The 15599-nt window shown below is 54.0% G+C and overlaps 1 protein-coding gene across 2 annotated transcripts in view; it reads left to right on the forward strand.

Moving 5' to 3' along the window:
• Positions 1–2394, forward strand: part of LRRK1 (leucine rich repeat kinase 1) — a 93524-nt gene extending 91130 nt beyond the window's left edge. For both annotated transcript variants that reach the window (XM_019533801.1, XM_019533802.1), the window contains exon 33: positions 717–2394. In XM_019533801.1, the coding sequence (XP_019389346.1) occupies positions 717–894 (178 nt within the window). In that variant the 3' untranslated portion in view covers positions 895–2394. The remainder of the gene's footprint in view (positions 1–716) is intronic.
• Positions 2395–15599: the final 13205 nt, after the last annotated feature.

Here is a 15599-nt window from a genome sequence, read left to right on the forward strand (position 1 = left end):
TTTGCATGGTGGAAACTTCAGCCCCACCATCCGTGGCTGTGTCCCTCCAAGGCTCCCTGTGACATGAGGGGAGATAGGAAACCCCAGAGCGCTGCACAACCCCCTCATCAGCTGACCTGGCGTGCCTGGCCACTTGGCATCTCCCATACTCAAGATCCTCAGTCAAAAAGCCCCTTGGCATCATCCTGAGTTGACACCTTCTCACACTGCCCTTCCCTCATGCTCCCTGGCCCCAACTGTCTCTGGTGTGGGTGCTGCATTTGCCCCTGGCCTGCCCTTAGCCTTTCTGCTGCAGCTACCTCATCTTAAACCTAGCCTAGCCACAGCATCAGGCCTTGCTGGCTTAGTTACGTGACCCTGCTCAGGGCTTGGACTGGGTCCTTTGCTGTGTGCAGGAACATCAATACTTAAGCTGCTTTGAAAATACTGGTGAGGAGCTAGGGGAGGGCACCAGGAACCCTAAGGCACCTCTCTGCCCGTTTAGACATACAACTTTCCTTAAAAAGCCCGTCCTACATTCCTGTAGCACCATAGGCATTGCTATAACTGAACTAGCAGGCCCCCTGTTTCTGATGCTCCCCCACATTCAGTCTCCCCAGCACAGAGGAGGATGCTTGTTACCTAGAGCATGTAGCGCACGTGGGTGCCAGACCTGCCTTCCCAGAAGAGCTGCGCTCCTGTAACTCTATTCTCCACCCCTGTCGTTGCTTTCCCAGGGCACTGGTCAAGGCTGCTGTCGTAGCAAGGGACACTGTTGTATGCTGCTTTGAGAACGAGATGGCGGAGTGGTGCCTGGCTGTCTGGAGGAGCTGGGGGGCCAGAGACTTCGACCTTTTCTACCAGTCCTATGAGGAGCTGGGGCGGCTGGAGACCTGCATGCGGAAGAGAAGGTAGTGCTGCTGGGATGGCCGAAGGGAGCCTCAGGACGCAGGAACTGACACTCGCGGGCTCCAGCCCAGGCACCTCTGGACTCTGGAGGAGGGCTGGGGCTTTCACGTTTGCTGCTATGAAGTACTAGTGGGTTCATCCCACGGCATGCTTGCTGCAGAGGCAGGCAGAAGGCCAAAGCAGATGGCTTGTGTGCTGTTCGCCTTTCTCTTCAGCAGGGGATGGAGAGGCCCGAACACCTGGATGTGGGTGATCTCTCCTCTATAGTGTGCTGCGGGCTGAGAGTCACTACACCGCTGATTCTCACCCGGAGTACTGGGGTACCCTGGGGTGCCTTGAAACACCCTTCAAGGAAGGCTCAGGGTACCACGTGGCATTAGCACTGTTAGGGTGTGCACACAATTCCCAGGATAATCCCCACGAGTTCAAATAGGAATCTACAGTGCTAGAGCTGCCCTGCTGTGGGCTTGCTGAGCTCTTTGCAACAGAAAAGCTGCTCTGTTATTTTTCCATAGTTGAAAAATGAGTGAAAGCAAAGAGCTGGCAGTTTCCAAGGGGAACTTGAGCTGAACAAAGCAGGTCTGGAGTCTAAAAAGATTGAGAACCACTATTCTACACCCGTCTCCTGCCTTCGCCACGTAATACTGAAGCCCATATGCTGGGTTTCTGGGCAGAAACGGAGGCTTTTCCTTTATCTTGTGCCTCTCTTTCTGCATTTTTAAATCCCCCCACCACGCACACGTCCAGGCTGCTGCTATATTTACACCTTTGGTCCTCAGCCAGGAGTGCTTTACTAACTACCAAGGGATGCGACTCTCCTCCTCAGAGCCCGAGAGCACTACACAGGACTCTGCCGGCCCTGGGGGTGTCTATATTGCTCTCCCAGCAGGGAGGGCCATGACCCCAGCCAGCTTGCATCCTGTCCCAGATTCAGCCTACATGCAGCAGCAGGGTATTAAGTCCACACTCATTTACTGGCTTCACAAGTAGGTTTTTGCAGCCTATGCTGAACTCCACAAAAACAGGGCAAACTATTGCTTCCATTTGCTGTGGGATTGAGTGGACAGATGAAACAGTTGCAGCCGATTTAGCTTCATAGGCAAGTCTCTACTCCTTTAATCAGTATGATTGGTTTTTCTATCCGTGCCCTAAAGCTAGGTTGGAACAACCCTGCAGCAACCCAGTGTAGACGCTTCCGCTCAGTGCATGAGAGCCCAGCAGTAACTCTTGGTGGCTGAGTGTATTGTTGGTTAATAAAAGATGCTGTGATACGGTATTACTGTGAGACACCCAAAGATATCCTCCTGCCATGAATGCTGCGGTCTCGGTACATGTACGAGCCATTTCACTGCACTGCTGCAGAGGAAACTGTAACCAGAGTGGGATGCAAAGCAGACTGTGTCAGCACTGCACACGCTTTACCTTTTTGTAAAGAGAAGGAATCAAGTTGTCAGCAGGACAAGTCCTGCTGGCAGTTTTCTTTGTAAATAAATGTGGAAGGAACTGGAACAGAAGCTCAGTTTGTCTGTGCAGAAAAGGGTGCATACAGAGCTCAAAATAGCACTTCTTTTACACCTCACCACTGGACCTAGGAAGACACTATCCTGGCTAGCCCATGGCACATGACTGTAGACGACAAGCTCAGGGCATAAGCCTGGAAGATATTACTTTGGTTGTTTGTCATGCCTGTCTGACTGTAGAGTCCCAGTTTGTGCAGGGGCAAACCTCCGCGGGCCAGGGGTTGGGCTGCCTTGCTTTTTGGGGTTGAGAGGCTTTTCAAATCCAGACAACTTGACCTGTCCCAAGTGAACCTGTTCATGTGTCCACAACCTCAGCTGTCACAATTGGGTGCAACAGAGTGTAAAAAGTGAAGCAGCTCCCAGAAAGCGAATGCACACAGTACACCAATGTGTTTTTAGTTGGTGAGAAACTCATGCTAAGCTCCAGCAGGTGCCCGAGGCTGGTGGATGCAGACTTAGCAGGTGAGATGCTGGATGTGCTCTGCCTTCAAACTGCTGAAAAGTAACTTCCGGCAGAAATAAAACATCTCAAACTAAACAGGCTCCTCCCTGTTGGCCTTTCTGCTGACAGCTGGAGACTGCGTCAGCTGCTAGATGTTCATACAGCTCCATGCTCTGCGCAAGACTTGAGGCAATGGATCCTCTCCATGGGCGTGGGGGAGAGGAGCCTTCTTCCTTTCCAGATGGTCGAGATCCAGCCCTAACAGAGCCCCGACAGAGCCTCACGGTACCGCAGTCCTGCAACTGGTGCTGCCAAGTGCTCTGAGCCCTACTGTCCCCATCAAACACCCAGGCTCCTGGTACAATGCCTGGAGGAGAGCAAGGTGCTGCAGAAGGGAAACGTGCTGTGAGGAAACAGCCCGGGAGTCCAAGACAGGGGAGGTTGTGTGGAGAAGGGCCCTGTGGTGCCCTTCAGGGGTCCATGCTCAGTCCAGTGCTTTTCAACGTCTTTATCAATGATTTGGAAGTGGGGGTGAAGAGCTCACTGGCCAAATTCGTGGAAGACACCAAGTTACGGGGGAGTGTGGTCATGCTTGAAGATAGGCTACAGATACAGGCGGACCTAGACAAACCGGCAAGTTGGGCGGATCGAAACCTAATGAAGTTCAGCACTGAGAAGTGTAAAGCGCTCCACCTTGGGACGAACGATCCCCAACCTACAGGCTCAGTGGCGCCAAACTGACTAGCACCACAAACAAAAGGGACCTAGGCTTAATAAGAGACCACAATGTGAACATGAGCCGTCAGTGCAATGCTGTAGACAGCAGGGCAAGCAATACTCTGGCATGCACCAAGTCATGCATCTCAAGCAAAACCAAGGAAGTGACTCTTCCGCTGTACTCAGCATTGGTGAGACCATAGCTGGAGTCTGGTATTGTGTCCAGTTCTGGGCGCCGCACTTCAAAAAAGGACGTGGTAAAGCTTGAGAGGGTCCAGAGAAGAGCCACCCGTATGATCAGAGACTTGCAAGGCAAGCCATGCGAGGGAAGGCTGAGGGACCTGGGCTTCTTCAGCCTAAAAAGGAGAAGACTGAGAGGGGACTTGGTAGCAGCTTAGCACTACATCAGGGGAATACATCAAGGGCTCAGTGAACAATTGTTCACCAGGGCACTCTTGGGGAAAACCAGGACTAATGGCCACAAACTCCTGGAAGATCACTTCAGGCTTAACATTAGGAAAAACTTCACAGCTAGGGTGTCCAGACTGTGGAATAAACTCCATCCAGAGGAGGTGCAATCACCTACCCTGGAAATCTTCAAACGGAGACCTGACCCCAGCTGTCTTTCCTGCCTGGTGCAAGAGGGCTGGATGTGATGATCTTGTGAGGTCCCTTCCAGCCCCTAACATCTATGAATCTATGAATGTCACTTGCCCTTGAGGGGGACCAAATCCCAGCTTGTGTAAACCTGGGTTAGCTCCACTGCAGTCAGAGGCACGCTGCATCTTTCTCTGTGTATCAAAGCACTTTATCTCACTGGAACAACCTCACCGACATCCACCCAGAGCGAGTCAACAATGCAGAAACCCCCCCTAGCAATGCCCAAGGCTTAGCATGTGCCTCCAACTCCAGAGCACGCATAGGAAGCATCTCCTGCTTGGCTGTTCTAGGCACCGGTCCCCATCACTCAGGGCAGTGAGGAGCACCAGAGGCATCTCGAGGCTCAAGGTCATCTTTGTCTCAGCCTAGAACCTCTCAGATGGCCACATTCAGTGAGGGGACCTGCTTGTCCATTGTAAAATGGGTGCTCATTAATTAGGGCTCCTTGAAGGATGCAGAAGCCAAGCACCGACTGGAACTTGCCCAAAAGCGTCAGTCAAAGCTGGGAAGATCCCAAAGCAGCTGCAACTTGGATGTTTTCTTGCAGGCTACAGTACTAATGCTTCCAGTGCTAGAAGCAAGCAGGGGGCACTGGCAAAGCAATGCAGAGAAAGCTTACACATGGGAGGGAAGGAGAGCGCGTAGATGGCTGGAGTGTGTGCGTCTGTCCAAGGACAGTTCCCCTCCCTCCATCCAAAGGGCTGTACCACAACGGCTCTTCTTTGTCTTGCAAGCGGGCACCTGCTCAGACACCACGGCATTACAGATTTCCAGGCCTGGGTTTGTCTGTGCTCTTCCTGGGCACGATCCAACGCCCATGCATGTCAACTGGTGTCGTTCCACTGACTTCAGCAAGTGTTCGCTCAGGCCATGGTAGCACACGGGAGCCTTTGTTTTGCTCTCTGCAGGGAAGCGTATTGCTGGCATCAACACCAGTGTGTGCAACCCAAAATGCAAAGGCCCTGCTCGAAAAATCTTAGGCCCTTCCCCCGACCAGTCCACAAACTGACATAGGTGTGGCTTGGCCAACTTGGGTGCCTGGCTCCAGGACTGGCGTTCGCAAACCCAGAATAAGGACCTAAGTTCCAATTGCAGTGAGCGGGCAGAGTGCCAGGTACCGCTGCCTGGAAGTCACATCACCCACTACACTGAGCAGGGGGACACCTAACCAACAACAGCACACACTCACAACGGCTGGGAGTGAAGAATCACTTCTTTCCTAGACTTGACGTAGGATCCTTGTCGCTGGTCTACACCTGAGAGACTGGGCTATACAGCCCCAAACCTCTGGGTCTCACGCACTAGGCCATTGGCATGGCGCAGCCAGCTAGCTCACTCTTCTCAAGCATTGCTGGGCTCAGTGCAGTTGCTGTGTGCTAGGCAGTCTCTGAGCTTGCACCTTATCAGAAGAGGGCCCTCAGGAGATGCAGGAGCAGGGAAACCACGTCTGTGAACCCCACGCAGCCTGACATGCAAGGCATGTGCCAAGGTGCTCCTGGTGGAGTCTAGCTCAAGACCTAATAGAAGCAGGAAAGCAATACAGGAAGGGCAGCACAGGGGGGTACACATTTTTAAGGCCTATTGAAGAAGTCTTGAGGTCTAGGTAGGCTCTTAGCACAAGTGAATCCCTTCCATAATCTTTAGTTTTGACACAAAGCAAACGGCATAGGTTAGGTAAGCAAGAGCCCACAGGCATGTGCAAACAGGTCTTTTGTAACAGTCTGGTGTCAAAATTCAAGTAGTAAAAGGCTGACAGCCACACTAGGATTGCACGCTGCCCCATAACCAGTCCATAAAAATTTTGGGGATGGCACGTCTTGGCAATGGATGTCATAGGAATGAGGACAGCGCCATTCTGTGCAGCCGTGGAGCACAGTTCTGGCCCAAGACTGCACTAATGCCCTGAATAAAGCAGGACAGCATCTGAAGAGGGAAGACCTCAGCCTGGCAGCGTAAGTGCTGCTGCAGATCAGTCCTTCTCAGTGCAGAACTCAGCCCTGCAAGACCACGTTCCACTCGGCGCTGGCATGAAACTCGGTGCTGGCCAGCCATGAGTGTGGGCATGAGGAACAGGGCAAAAAGGAAGGTCTTTGTTAACACAGGCCTCCAGGCAATTAGCAGCCCAATGTCAGTAAATCTCCATTGCCCAAAAGCAGTGGATTAAAAGCAAGCATTAATAGCTTAAATTGAATAGTTTTTATGGGACCAAAACCCTCCAAGCACCCGCCTGCCAACACGCCGTGGCCAGAGAGGACACAGAATTCATTTGCATGATGCGGTTCATCTCCTGGCTGGAATTTTAAAAAGGTAGGGAGTAAATCAGGTCACTGCCCCCATGCCCTGTACCACGGAAAGTCAGTTTGAGAAAGACAGACACATGCACACGGGAACACAGAGGAACAACAGACACAGCTGAGCCTACAGTGTGATCACTGCCCTTGCTCAAAATGGCAGCCAAGGGGTAAGATCCTCTGTTCCCAATGAGAAATGCCTGAAGAGCGAAGTTCTGCTGGCTGATTCCAGACCAGCCTGCCAGGGCTAGGGACAGACATGACATAAACTGGTTTAAGTGATCAGAAACTCATTTAAACCTAACACAACAGGTGTTCAGTGCACATAAACCAGTTTGAAAATGGCTGAAGCCGGTGTGAGGTAAACCTGGTTGAATGTAGTATCAGACTTAACTGATTTGGGTCAAACCGGTTTATGCAATGTTTGTCCCAGCCCCCTTACAGGTTTAAGTTAAATCAGACTCCCCCAGCATCCCAGCCTGCTCTCTGGGCTGGGCTGGGCTGGGCAGGGCTCTCTGCTCCACAGCAGGGCTGGCCCCTCCCCTCTGCTCCCTGGCTGCAGCTCCAGCAGAGACTTGCAGGCACAGCAGGGTCTGCCTGGCTTCTTCCTGCTCTCCCCCTCCCCTCACCACTCCCTGCTCAAGCTGGGATCTCCCCTCCCCTCTGCCTTATGCAGACATCTCTGCACTAGCTAGCAGACCACATGCTGGCTACAGCAGTGTGGGCTTAGGGCATGTTGAAGCTAATCAACAGCTTAGCTGTTAAGGTCGCTCGTTCCTTCTTTGTCGAAGAAGAGTTTGAACTAATAAGAAAGGCTCTTTGTTTTCTGATGGGGTGATAAATGCTGACAACAGAGGTGAGAAATGCTCTTATCATTTAAGGAGTGGGGAGGGAACCCCTCCCTAATCCTGTCAGGGCTTGGCCCCCCCCTCAACTCAGCATTGTGGAAGGGGAGGGAGGGCTGCTCTAGCACATCTCCCCACCCCCAGCTTCTAGCCTGAGCCACTGCAGGCATGTGCCTGCATTTCTGGGATATCTGTATGGTTACAAAACTGATATAGCCTAGCCAGGTTAGACTAACCTGCAAAGACTGAATCAATTCAGGCTCAGGCTTTTTGAATGTCTGTCCCTAGCCACACAGATCATGGTCATGGGTGTTTTTAAGATCATAAATCATCAAAACTACCCAGAATAAGCAACCCGGGAACTACCAGGTTCCAAATGTCTTACTTGCACAGCGGGGCCTATTCAGCAGAGGAAAAGAGAAACAATGGGGTGGATGCAAATGGCCAGGGAGTGCTAGAGCACTGCAGAAAGTCATGACTGCGTTGGGAATGGCTAAAGCTAGCAGGTGTGTGTCTGGGCTCATGGCCTGGTAGTCATCAGGCCAAAGTCTAGGAATCCATATGCACCAGGGCGGGTGCTGGGTGGATGCTCTTGGCCAGTTTTCCTAGGTGATTAAACTGAAAGTGTTTGAGCTGTTCTGCATGGGAATGCTGTGTAACACCCCTGGGTGTCTGAACCGTCCCTCCCCCTCACACATCCCAAATGTCTGAAGCCCCCCACTCCTCCACACACAAACACACACAGTATCAACAGTCTGGCTGGTAAGTGGCAGAAGTCTATCCCTCCGTGCACCGCTTGTATGGGAAATCCAATCAGAAGGGCGCCACGGTACTATTTCAACACATCACCTTGCCTTAGCCCAGGCTTGTCTCAGTTTACCTGGAGGATGCATTACTGGCTGGGTTTTCACCATGAGCCATTTCTGTTGGCAGCAAAACAGCTAGACGCCACAATAGTTCAACCTCTCCATCCCAACACAGAGCAGGGGCCAACCTTTATGGTAGGCATGGCACAAGTCAGCCCCACACCCTCCCCACATGCCCCTCTGATCCCCTTCCCCTCCCTGGTCTGCTGCTCTTTCTGCTCCCACCCCTGTCTGCCACTGTCCTGCCTGTCCCTTCCCTGGTCTACCACGTGTCACACACACAGGCTGCCTGTGCCATTTGTAGCACCCCTGCGCAGGGTGGCAACCCCTACCTTAGCAAACTGCCCACGTGTTTCCCCACCCAGTGCAGCCCATGTAACGAGCATGCAGGTAGCCTGATGCAGCCAAGACCCACGGGTCCTGTTCCCGCCTGGCGGGGCTGCGTTTCGCTGCACTGGAAGCCTGCACGTGGCGGTTCCAGTTATTGCGAAGAGCAGATTTAATCAGGCACCCTGTGCCCAGCAGCGAAACAGGCTCTGAAGCAAGGTTGGGTCAGCTTTTCGGGAACAGAGAGGCGGTTATTTTGCTCACTGCTGGTTGCAACACGGCTGGCCCAAGCAAACACGCTGTCTTCTCTCTCGGGGCTGAACAATATATACAGGCCCCCTCACTCTGCCCCTTGCCTCGGCACCTACATCCCTGGGAGGGGATTTTATCCTTACTGCTTGAGGGGCGTATGGCTCGGGCCAGGGACACGAAGAAACACAGGCAGGAAGTCCCCTGGTCTTTAATACCAGCATCTTGTTCCCATGGCCTTGTGGTTACTAAGACAGCAACACCAACGGAGCAGGCAAATGCATCTGAAGGGAAGGCGAGCGCAGCAAGACCAGGCCAGGCACGTCCATCTGCCCTACACCTCCATCAGAGGGCTACATGTGCCCCCCCGCACCAGCCTCCCAGGGTGCGTGGCATTCGTGGTAGGAGGAACGAGCAGCTGTGGCCAACCACGGCCGTGCCTGCTGCCCCCAGCACTGTCCACCCCGAGGGATGCTCTTCTTCCACCCTGGGCTGCTTGAGCTTGCCCTTTGCTGCTCATCTGCCAGCAGCTGGCAAGGCGGGTGCCATCTGCCTTCACATGCTTATCCCCAGCCCTGCACAATGGGGCCCCGAGCTGGTGGCGTGGGCACGGACGCTTGTTGCTGTGATGTGATCCTGCCTATCCTGGGTCTCCTCTGGGTTAGGGTGGCGCTCTCCAAGCCAGCTGCACACAGGCCCTGGGGACCTGATCTCAAGGCGGGAGCAGAGCTGCTTCTACATCTGCAGTAGGTGCAGGTGTATGGCAGGGTTTGCCCAGTCCACCAGCCATGCTGTTGCCTTGTTTCTTCTCTGCTGGTGGACTAGGCAAACCAGGCCATGCCCTAAACCCTGCCACGCTCCTGCACCCACTCAGCTACAAGAGGGCATGGACAGGGGGCAGAAGTCAGGGGAACAGCCCAGGCCCCCAGCTAAGGTTCGTGGGACAGCGCCTACAGCTCCCTGCATGCTCCAGCTGCCCGCAAGGCATGTCTTCCTCAGCCCTGTAGGCACCTGCCCTGGTTTTCAACCCAAAAAGAGCAAACAGCTCCTGCAGCAGGTGTTGAAAGAGCTGGGGGGGAGATGTGGGGGCTTTCCTGTCGTGGGCACTGGAGGGCGCTCCGGCTTCAAGGAGCCTCACATCCAATAGGTGAGCTCTGTGTTGCTACCAGCTCTGGGAGGGGAGGGCAAAGCTTTGGGGAGGGGCACCAGGGTCCTCTCCACAACCCCTGGCTAGCAAGCTGGTGCACAAGGGCACCCTCCCTGTCCTCCTCCACATCTGCCCCCAGGCCCTGGCTCTGACCTCCCATGCCCAGGTTGGCTCGGGTCGGCTCTGCTAAGCAGCATGAAGCCACTCCCGGGGGTGCTGTGGAAGAGGCCCCTCCTGGAGTCACAGCGCCTGGGGGACTCAGGGTGCAGGCCGTGCCCCTGCATCTCCATCAGGGCAGCTCTCCTTGGCCCAGGGGTGAATATCACCCTCCGGGAAGCAGGTGCAGGAGCGATGCCAGGGCAGCCTCCCCCCCGGCAGGCGGGATGTCACAGGGATGAGACACGGCACCGTGTGGGTTGAGGACACCGACTCCCCCAGCCCAGGGAGCCAGGAGATGCCAACAAGAGCACCCAGGTGGTGGCAGAGCCACCCGCGCCCGTCTGAGAAGCCCGGGGGACACGCGCTTCCCCTGAGGGAGAGCAAAGGCACGGTGGCAATCTGCCACCAAGACATGGCCCTGAGCACAGGGCAGCGGTTCACATAAAACCTGGGCGGCAAAAGGGTGAGCCCTGCAGACTGCCAGGCCGGGACAGCCACAGGCCATCACTTCCCTGCCCCGTAGCACGTCCCATCGCTCCCCTTTCAGCACTCTGCCACTCAACCCCGTGGCCAGCTTGGTGATGTTTGCTCCCCACCCTTGCCTGCATTTGCCCCCTCTTGTAGCTGTGGACCTGGGGAGACGTGTCAGCAAGGAAGGCATGGGCCAGGACTTGTGCCCTGCTTCAGTGGCTCTGCCAGGCTCTTCTAGCCAACAGGTCGTCACTGGGGTGCAGCGGAGGGCCAAGTTGGCTGGGTCCCTTTGCACCCGGGGTGGTAACCCAGCTCGCGCCGTGGCTCTTTGACCCGTCACTCCGTCCCTGCCCGCGCGCATGCTGCTCTGTGGGCTGGCACAGGGGGCCACATCGCGGTCCTTCGAGGAGGCCCTAAATTCAGCCTCACCATCACTCCAGGCGTCCTAGGAGGCTGCAGCTTCTTTCCTTTTTCACAGGGAGGGACTCGCCGCTGGGGGACGCTCTACGAGCAGGGCCAGGCCTGACCCGGAACAGGGCCCAGCTGAAAGAGAAGGGTGGGAAATGCAGCACCCGCAGGCAAAGCGTTGCCTCTGGCACCACCTCCCCGCTACCCTGCTTATAGCTCAAGCAGGGCCGCAGGGGATGTTTCCTCCCCTGGCACAGCCCAGACCCCCGACTTATTGCCTCGCTCACAGACGTCAGAGCCCACGCCTGCATCACGGCCTCCCCAGGCCCATCCAACCCATGCATGCAGCCCCCCCAGACTGCAGCGAGCCAGGTTTCCAAGAAAGGCCCCTCGCCAAACAGCGTAGCACCTGCGTGCGGGGCACTGGCCGGGGGGGCTGATAAGATGTAGGCTTGACCAGGGAACACGTGGGGAAACCCAGCTGCATTCAAAGAGAAGAGAGTAATTTTACCCGCTTGCTCACAAGGGCATATGTTTAATCCTCACCCACGTTGGAGCCAGGCTGACACCAGGTAGGAAATGCTGAGAGGGGTGCCTAAATTACAGGGTCTGGCTCTAGAAAGGCACAGAAAGGACCAAGAGGCTTTAAATGCAGTGTTGGCAGCCGGACCGCAGACAGGGCAGGCACCGAGGGGGAGGACCAAGGCCGGAGCGCCCGCTCCAGGGCAAAGCACAGCCCCCAGTCCCCCCAGCCCCAAACAGCCTTCTCCCGGGGACCGGCTCTGAAGAGCTGCTCATGCAAACCCCTCTACTCTGCTCATGAAAGGTTAAGCAGGAGGTTTATCTAGTCCCTACCTATTTATTCCGTGTCTCAAGTGGGCACAAGGGAACTCTGGCAGCTCCTAAGCAGCATTAAGGGGCTGTTTCCCAGCAGCCTTGTAGCTGGTTCAAGTTGGCGTCAATGCTGGGGGATTTCTTCGGGCGTCTGTGGCCTCGCTCCAGGATCAGGCCTGCAGTCGTTCTGCACCAGCTGCTGCGCTGGCGATGGGATGCGTGCACCATGCTTCCTGCTGGAAGAGGGAGGTTAACCGTGGCACAGCTTCCCAGGATGGTTTGAGGACGCCTGGGATCGGGGAAGCGCTTCCACTGCCGGCTGCATTGCCACTGCTGATGGAAGCTGCACTGGCTTCCCCGCGGGGCACCTATTCACTCATTTGGCAACATCAGCTCCTTTTGTCTGCCAATAAATGTGAGCACTGCTAATGCAATCAGGCCCCCACCCCAGCGTCTTATCGACTCTTGCTCCTGATGAGCCAAATGTCACGCAGAACAAAAGGGGAATGAGGCAGTGCAAAGTGTTCCTCCAACCCCAGCCGGCCAAGACAATCTCTGCAGAAAACGACTCCTGGTCATCGGTGTTAAGCGGGACAAATCACACGTTACCTGTCTCGAGGGCTTTCATCACCCTAGTAACCAAGGCCCTCGTAATTGGTGATGGCTTTTGTGCGACTGAGGTATGCGAGTGTGATTTTATTGCACCCTGCGGAGCTCCCTGGAAACAAGTGAATGCCCAAGCTGGGCAGGTCCTCCTGCTCCTCGCTGCCCTTTGTGACTCCGGTTTGGGGCTGGAGGATGGTGTGGTGCACAAATAGATGTGTTCATGGATTTTCAGGGTCTCAACCAGGGTGGAATAGGATGGCATATGGGCACTTAGGAACAGGCTTGACACTAAGGGCCAGATTTGAAGTCCACAGTCAAGATGCATCCTACCGCCCTGTCCTCCTTAGGCGATAGATATAGGCTGTGCAGCCTACCACGCAGCGCGATACCTGGAGCCTTTCCTGGAAGGCGCAAAGCCATGCACCAGGCTGAGTTTTACCTTCCCCTCCTGACAGCGCCTCCTCTCAGGTTCCCCTTCCCATGAACCACTCCTCCAGCCTCTGGGGATGGGGAGCACTTTTCCAAATGGCTGTGGTTGGAAGTCACAGGATTCCCCACAGGTGGGATGTGGCAATATCTGCTTCAAGCAAACAGGCACGTTGGCAGCCAGACACTGGACTCGGCCACTACCAACAGGTGACACACTTCCCTCTTGCTCCCTCTCTCCCTGACAGGCGTTTTAAGTGAGACCTGCTTTTATAGACTCTTGCTAGCATGAAGGGGACCTCACCAGAGCCAAAAGCCCCCAGTGCATTGTTTGGTGACAACCTTTCTACTCCATCCTGGAGCTTGCACATGATCACAGGAGGGTGCACTGGAAAGCCGTGGTGCCTGTGGGAAGGGGGGTGTTCAGCAGGCAGCAGTGTTGGATCTGTGGCAGGTAGCAATACGTTTGGACCCCGTGTTGTAACCCTAGAGATGTCTGGAGTGAGAAGGATGCTGCATTGCTAGAGATGACATCGGACAAAGGCATCTTCCCTTCTCACCACATGGGTAAACAAGACAGAGACACGGTCACAACAGCAAGAATTATGTGGGTAACCTGGACAGCAATTCTAGACATCCAGGCCAGATTCTCAGCTCGTAGAAATGGGTGCAAGTCAATGGAGGACAATGGAGGTATGCCAAGTTCATGCCTGTTAGGTACTTGCCCCCAGTATGTCTGAGGGCTGTACATAGGATGTACTTTGTGATTAAGTTTTCAGAACCGGGCCCCTGTCTGAGCCTGGACCTATGTTCAGGCTGGTCCTATACACCTGAGCCACTTGTAACATATTCTCACTTTCTCTTTTTCACAAGCTGAATCAAACTCAAAAGCCCATTATTATTTATTTCTTTTAGCCTGGCCATGGCTCGAGATGCAAATCATTACAAGAAAGTTTTTGTCCGCTTCCAACCCTCATTATGATAACTGATTTCTTGCTAATGCCTGAAAAGTTAGATTTATGTTTCAGAGGACAGCATGCTAATGGCAGTGTCAGGACCTTGTTCCATCATTTCAGTGAAAAGTGGCAACATTCAGAGTCTTTCTTATTCATCCCAAGAGAAAGAGTCCAGCAACCTTGCTATGCCTCAAGTCCTCCCTTAGAAGATGCCAGGAGCCCAACCCAGATCAGAGTCATCATGCTGGGTGCTCCATAGATATAAAAGAGACGCTTCCTGAAGAAATTACAATTTAGAAATCTAAAGGAAGATAAATAAGAAAACCCAGGAGTGATGTGGGCAAGGTCTCACCATAAGTCAGTAGCAGAGGTAGGATTTGAATTCAGGTCTTCTGATCCCCAGGTCCAGTGTGACAGGGGGACATCTCTTGGGGCCATGTCTTGTGCTGGCCTACCCACCTGCCTCTATGGGGCAGTCCATCCTATCTTGCCTGCCACGACTTTACCGTTCCAGTAAACAGGTGAATAATGCGGGGAGACTGCCCATTACATCCAGAAAGCCACAGCGCTTCCTTTTTGGCCCCAAGGACAGGGAGTTGTTATGCCATACCATGAGAAAGCCAACCAAGTCATGACATAAGACTTGCAAGCCCAATCTGCACCCTTCCTGACCCAGGCAAGAGCTGTTAACAGCTGGTGCCACCCTTGGCTAGAAGAGCCAAACATGTCATTTAGAGAGTTTCACTTTCTCCTCCGGGTATGCAGCCACGCAGATGACACAGAATAGCCCCACACTGGGCACACCAGCCCTTGCCAAGAACCACTTGCAGTTAAATCTCCCATTCCTGAGTAAAACCTAAAGAGAAGCTAGCCAAAAGCTGACAACAAACTCAAACAGAATCTCATATACTCTTGATTCAGTGCGGTCTGGAATCAAGCCAGGACATGGAACAGAAACTGTTTTATTGGTACTAATCCATGGCCTCATCCTGTCACCAGATTGCACTTGATATCTATCCTTATCTTCCCGAGTCTCTGCAGCATTTGAGAGCATTGACAATAAGATGCCCGTCTCACTCGAGTCCCTCACATGCATGAGTAGTGATGGGAAGCTGCCTCTGGGACATCTAGCAAGGATCAAGCCTCTTTGGTCCTTTCCAATATCCACATGCATCTACCAAGTGCAATGGTCAGATGACACGAGCCCAAGCGCCAATAGCATGCAGATGGCACGGAGCTCTACCTCTCCTTCACCACGTATGTCCACAATACTATCCACAGTGGCCCAAGGCTTGGGTGAGTTGAGCTCATGGATGAACAACTGGCTGAGGTTAAACCCACAGGAGAAAGGGGGCAGAGGAAAGCATTTGGAAGAGTTTGCAGCTGTTGCGTGGCCTCTATTCAACAACGGCACATGGCCATGAATGGTCAGTCCAGTTGGCAGCAAAGCAGGTTTCACATAGGCCCCAGACTGTACTGCTAGCTGAGGAGCAGTCTGGCCGCCAGCCAAATGGATATCCACATGCTCATGACTCCTTCAAATGGCCGTTCTGGCAGCTGAAAAAAGCCAGATCAGAGTTGCTCCACCTGCATCCTGCTTTCTCTGGAAACCTCTCCAGGCCCCAATCCTTTCTAGCACCTTTCCACCATCTGGGGAAATCCTTATGCTAAGCAAACTCCAAGGGGGCTGGCTGAAGCCCCACACTGCGGTGCTGACCCTTCAGGCTCCGTGTGCTCTAGGAATGATTATCCAGCCTCTGAAAGCAGAGGGAGGAAGCCACCAGGCA

This window comes from Crocodylus porosus, unplaced genomic scaffold, assembly GCF_001723895.1.
Source record: "Crocodylus porosus isolate Cpor-Errol unplaced genomic scaffold, CroPor_comp1, whole genome shotgun sequence".
Classification (NCBI taxonomy): Eukaryota; Metazoa; Chordata; order Crocodylia; family Crocodylidae; genus Crocodylus; species Crocodylus porosus.